Consider the following 5,132-nt stretch of genomic DNA (forward strand, 5'->3'; position numbering starts at 1 on the left):
CTTTTATTGTTTTTAACTTTATTTTTATTGTTGTGACATTGAATGATTTACTATAATTTTAACAAAACAAGTTTACAAACTGAAAAGCGCAAAAAGCTACATCACCTTAGCACTCATGGTTCGATCTTTTATAGTATTGCTTGAGAGAGTGTATACTTGCACTACACAAATAAAAGAAGAGAAAAAAAAGTGCAGAATTTGAGAGGGCATCTCAAACACCAATATTGCATAATCTCACAGTTGTGAGGATTGGTCTAGCTTAATTAGGGTGGACTAGGATAACATCCTTGTGTCATCTTCTCTATCCATTATTTCATTTATTTGGTAGTTCAAAAACAAACAAATTCATCCAATCTCTACAAGTATCAAATTCAGTTTGATACATATATATTTCAAATCATCAAATCTGAATCTCTTTTCAAAGCTAATACACAGCCAAAATTTTCAAAGGCTTACAATTTAACACCACTTTCTTGTGACTGATTTTTTTTACTTCAATTTACATTATAGCTCTGTCTATTAGGGTTTGAGCTAACAAGTTTTAGAGATTGATTGTCACATTAGGAAGGAGAAATTACATGTGGTCATCGTGAAATTACTTCCGGTTATTTCAAAGGACCAGATTGCAATTTTTTTACAAAATCTTTGCTATCTCAGCCATTTAATCTGCTACTATCCAAGTTAGGGGATTGATTTCCATTTTTCAACTTCCAACTTAAGGGGGCTACTACAATATAAAGAGATTCACATTCATTTTAGTATACAAGACAATTACTTGTATTAAAAACCGTCACTAGTTCATAGAATTCTCTACTAGTTAGACTTCAATAGTTAGTGTGGGAACTCTTTCCGGTATAAATAGATGTTGTATACTCCTCATTCATTAATAAAACAATGATATTTTCATTCATTTCTTTTCCTTCATAATAGCAGTCACTTGATTTTGTTAGAAAATATTTGTAACAGGAAACATGAAAATAATGATTTGGTTAATTAGAAGTGGTGTTCGTGGGATAGAAAATGAAATGGACCTTATTGATTTTGAATAAGATAGTATATTTGAGCTAAGTCTTATATTTACAATTGATGTCCTTTTTATTAATTATTGGATCAATATCAAATAATTAATTATTATTCAAATAGAAATTCAAAAAGTCCTAATGGTGTGTTTTATTTACTTTATTTTGGTTTTATGTTGAAAAATTATAAACGAATCACATTGAAATCAAAGGTAACAAAAGGGGATCATATGGGACAAATGTATATTATTTTGGACATCCAAACATATATTTATTGCTACAAACCAAACATATATTTATTTATCACGAATACTGGGGAAGAGATTACCGTGCTTAAGGAACAAGCGTACTCTGTCCTCGTGAGCTTAGCTCAGTTGGTAAGGACAATGCATAAAATATGCAAGGTCCGAGGTTCAAACCTCGGCCACCACCAAAAAAAAGGAACAAGCGTACTCTTACACATAGTTGGCATTGGCATGAATTCACACAAAGATTCTGGTGATGATAGAAGGATATTGAACAGTTCCCCATTATGAATGTACATATAAAGTCAGTTGCAGAATTTGTGCCTTAGTTATTGCATTGCAGGCCCATGAGAAAGTGATGTTCTCAACAGTTCCCATCCCCCCCTTTTTGCCTATCTTTTTTAAGTTAATTTAACCTTGACACTTTTTACATCACCACCCCTCAAATGGTGTATATCCCCTCTATCTACAAGGACAAATCTAGAGGTTATAAGATTGATTTAGTGGTTGAATGAATGTGTTAGGGTGAAGTTATGAGAATGTTGAGACCTTCTATTATTAAAAAAAACATGGCTGAAAAAGAAAATGTATTAAATAATTTTTGCATATCAACTAATAATCTTTTGTTTTAATACAACATTTGTATAATCCATTTGGGGTTGACCTAGTGACTGGATTGAAATCCTGGAGTTTCCTCCTCTCAAGTTTTAGGTCCGATTCCTTAGTGCTAATTTTGGTGGGTCCGTACATACACACAGAGCTAAGGGCGCTGCAAGTGAGTTGTGGAATTGATCCCCTCAAATTAGTCGATTTTTAGATCAGATATCAAGTTTTCAAAAAGAAAAAAATAGAGCAACTGTTTGATTATCATTTTTCATATTACTCTAAACAGATTAGCCATACATTCCATAGTAACACAGAATGTTTCAGACATGTTTGGAGGCATCCAAAGTACCATATATAGAAAGAAAATGCCATAAAAATAAGAATCAAAAGAAGATTAAAATAATCAAATAAATTAAACTCTCATTAATTTTTAAATAGTTGGAAAAAGGTTCCACGTGAGTAAAGTGACACAGTCACCAAACTAAAGCAACTATCCTTTCTATTTTCCTCTGAAATGAATGACTTGTTGGACCACACCTATATTGAGCAACTTCCGTGGAAAATTCTGCAGCTTTTTTTGGACTTATTTGAAGATCATGTAGCACCTACTCCAAGGAAGTCAAAAAATTGAGGAGTTTCAACAGCATCTGGGGTGTCATCATTCAGAACTTTTTCACTGTTTCCTGCATTATGATATGTTGCTGATGCTGATGAATTTGAGAAAATGTGAAAATTGTGATTGTTTTGATTTTGCTTTGTCATCAAATATTGTTGAGGATAATGATGGTAGACACTAGATAGTTGTTGTTGTTGATATTCATCATTAGTGCCATCCCAGTATCTGATCTGATTGAATGGTTCTTCCACCATGTCATTGCTTCTACCAACTTCAAATTAAACCAAATTATGTTAATTAATAGGAGTGAAACTACAAAAGAACATGCTTATAGCATATGTGTGACAAATAATGAAGGGTTATATTTACATTAGTGATTGTTACTAATCAAGCAGTTATAATTATGCTGCCAATTTTTATATTGTTGCAGAGATTTCAAAGACCTAATATTGTGGTCGTCATCGCAATTTAAAACTATGAAAAAATATTTTTAACTTGATTCTCCTATAGAAAATAGAAAAATGATAGTATGTTGAATCAACTAGGTTTTCGTCTACCAAGATTGCTTAGATGAGATGGAACAGGTCTCTTCTAGCTTAACTAAGTTCCTAGGTTTGAATTCAGTTTTGGGCATGCAGCAGCGTTAAAACTCTTTGGGAGACTTTGCTGCCCATTTGAGTCCCACAATACTCGAGGGATTAGTCTCTGCAGTTACGCGCAGAGGATGCCCAGTTTACACACAAAAAAAACTAGGTTTTCGTCTCTAGTCTACTCGATAAATTCCAATGTTCTAAATTGCAATCACGGTTGAAGTTATGTTGCGAACTTAAATATTGCAATGCACTTATAAAGAATACGCAGCATAACAACAACCGTGACCACAAAATCAATTTATAAAAACCATGGTGTCTCCTACAAGAATATGAAGTGGCAAAAAGAGAAGGATTTAGAGAGAAACAACACACACCAGAGAAGTAATCAAAAGGTGCTTGTTGAGCATACAAACCAACATGTAGGGGTCCTTGCATAGCTTCTCTCTCACCACTCATGTGAGGTAAAACATTTAAACCATACTCAACCCTACCACCAGGAGCACAATGTTGGAAAGAAGTAGCATATGGGAAAATGGACACACTATTCCCAAGTGGGGCTCCATTGAGAAAATAAGGTGGTGATGATTCTGTTTCCATTGTTGTGGTGTCTCTGCGGCCAAAGCTTGGATTTTGCTCCATTCTGCTGTAAACATTTTGGCTCAATCTTCTTCTCCTGTATGCACTGGATTGTTCTCTGTACTTTCTTGCCATTATAACATGCCAGTGATTTTTCACAGCATTGTCTGTTCTTCCTGGGAAGAGTCTTGCTATCATTGCCCATTTGTTTCCATAAATTCTATGTGCTTGCATAAGTCTCTCTTCCTCTTCTTCGGTAAATGCCCTTCTGTTGATTCTTGGATCCAATTGGTTGAACCATCTTAGCCTACAACTCTTGCCTTCGCATACAAAAAAAAAAAAATTAAAAAGAAAGTTCTAAAATCCAAATATATACATCTCTTCAAAAGTTTTTATACGCATAGTTTTAAATTGTAATTATTGCTGCAATATAACAATTTTTGCAACCGAAATTTAAAACTATATGAACACATACTAAATGAGAAAACAGAAAGAAAAAAAAAATTTAGTTTTTCAAGATGTATCATGTATATATCAAGAAACAAGATTGTGAGCATGCTTGGAATCAGAGTTTGACAAAATCACAGTCGCATCGTGATTTTGTTGAAGCTTAAAAGTATAGCTCGTGCCAAAATCACAATAACATACCGTCTCCCAAAGTCACCGTCAATTCAAACATACATGATATAAAAATATTTATATATCAATTATTAATTACACATGATAATAGTTTTTTTTCAAGACCTGATCTTCCTTCCAACTTTTCAGCTATAAGATTCCAGTTTTGAGGACCATAAAGAGCAACAAGTTCTTTAAGCTTGGAATCTTCAGCAGGCCTCCAATGCCCTCTTGCACATTTACTAGACTGTCCATTATCTTCCTCTTTGCCACTTCCATTAGGGTTCTCTAACTCATCATTGAAGTTAGTGTTATTATGGTTTATTTTCTCACTGTTTTCACCTTCCTCACTCCAATAAGAACCTTTTCCCTCCATATCATCCTCCATGTTATGTTCTTCATATCTTTTGGAAAGACACTCACTCATAAATGGAAAGACGCTACCATTCTCCATCACAAAGCTCTTATAGGCATAGCTATTTTTACTCTCTTTGTCTAAACTTGAAACAACACCATAGTTTGTGTTGATAGAGAGAGATCCGAGGTCTGCATATACCATATGCATAGAAGAAATTGGAAATGAAAAAGAAGAAGAAAGAGATTGGTTTTCTTGTGAAGAGATCATGCTAGCCATGAGTTCATTTCACTATCTATTCTGACAAGACAAAAGCTATGTAACAAAAGAATATTAATAAATCTTTGTGTGATGTTGTTGGAGACTATATTATGTAACATGAGAAAGCAAAGTTTGACAGACAGTGTAAGGTGAAGAGAAAAAAGTTTTGCAGTGAGAAGGAAGGGTAAAGAGACCTGGACAGCAAAGGTGCTTTTTTTTTAAACAGAAACAGGAAAACTCCAC

At 33.9% G+C, this 5,132-nt stretch overlaps 1 protein-coding gene across 1 annotated transcript; it reads right to left on the reverse strand.

The window, feature by feature from the left end:
- Window positions 1-2,264: 2,264 nt before the first annotated feature.
- On the reverse strand, window positions 2,265-5,132 carry LOC146921541 (uncharacterized). Its single transcript, XM_085714926.1, has 3 exons — window positions 4,400-5,132; window positions 3,454-3,975; window positions 2,265-2,757 (listed from the first exon to the last, which is right to left on the reverse strand). The coding sequence occupies exons 1-3, from the start codon at window positions 4,905-4,907 to the stop codon at window positions 2,465-2,467; spliced, it is 1,323 nt and encodes a 440-aa protein (XP_085571052.1). The 5' UTR covers window positions 4,908-5,132; the 3' UTR covers window positions 2,265-2,464.

The sequence above is a fragment of the Medicago sativa genome, chromosome 5 (genome assembly GCF_051527215.1).
Source record: "Medicago sativa cultivar Bolivia chromosome 5, Bolivia_mono, whole genome shotgun sequence".
In the NCBI taxonomy this organism is placed as follows: domain Eukaryota; kingdom Viridiplantae; phylum Streptophyta; class Magnoliopsida; order Fabales; family Fabaceae; genus Medicago; species Medicago sativa.

Bases quoted from the DNA above. Each gene is read 5' to 3' on its own strand.
- LOC146921541 (XM_085714926.1), bottom strand. From the start codon at position 4,907: ATGGCTAGCATGATCTCTTCACAAGAAAACCAATCTCTTTCTTCTTCT. The intron at 3,976-4,399 runs GTCTTGAAAAAA...TTGTATGCGAAG, and splicing joins AAAGTTGGAAGGAAGATCAG to GCAAGAGTTGTAGGCTAAGA. The intron at 2,758-3,453 runs GTGTGTGTTGTT...TTTAATTTGAAG, and splicing joins ACCTTTTGATTACTTCTCTG to TTGGTAGAAGCAATGACATG.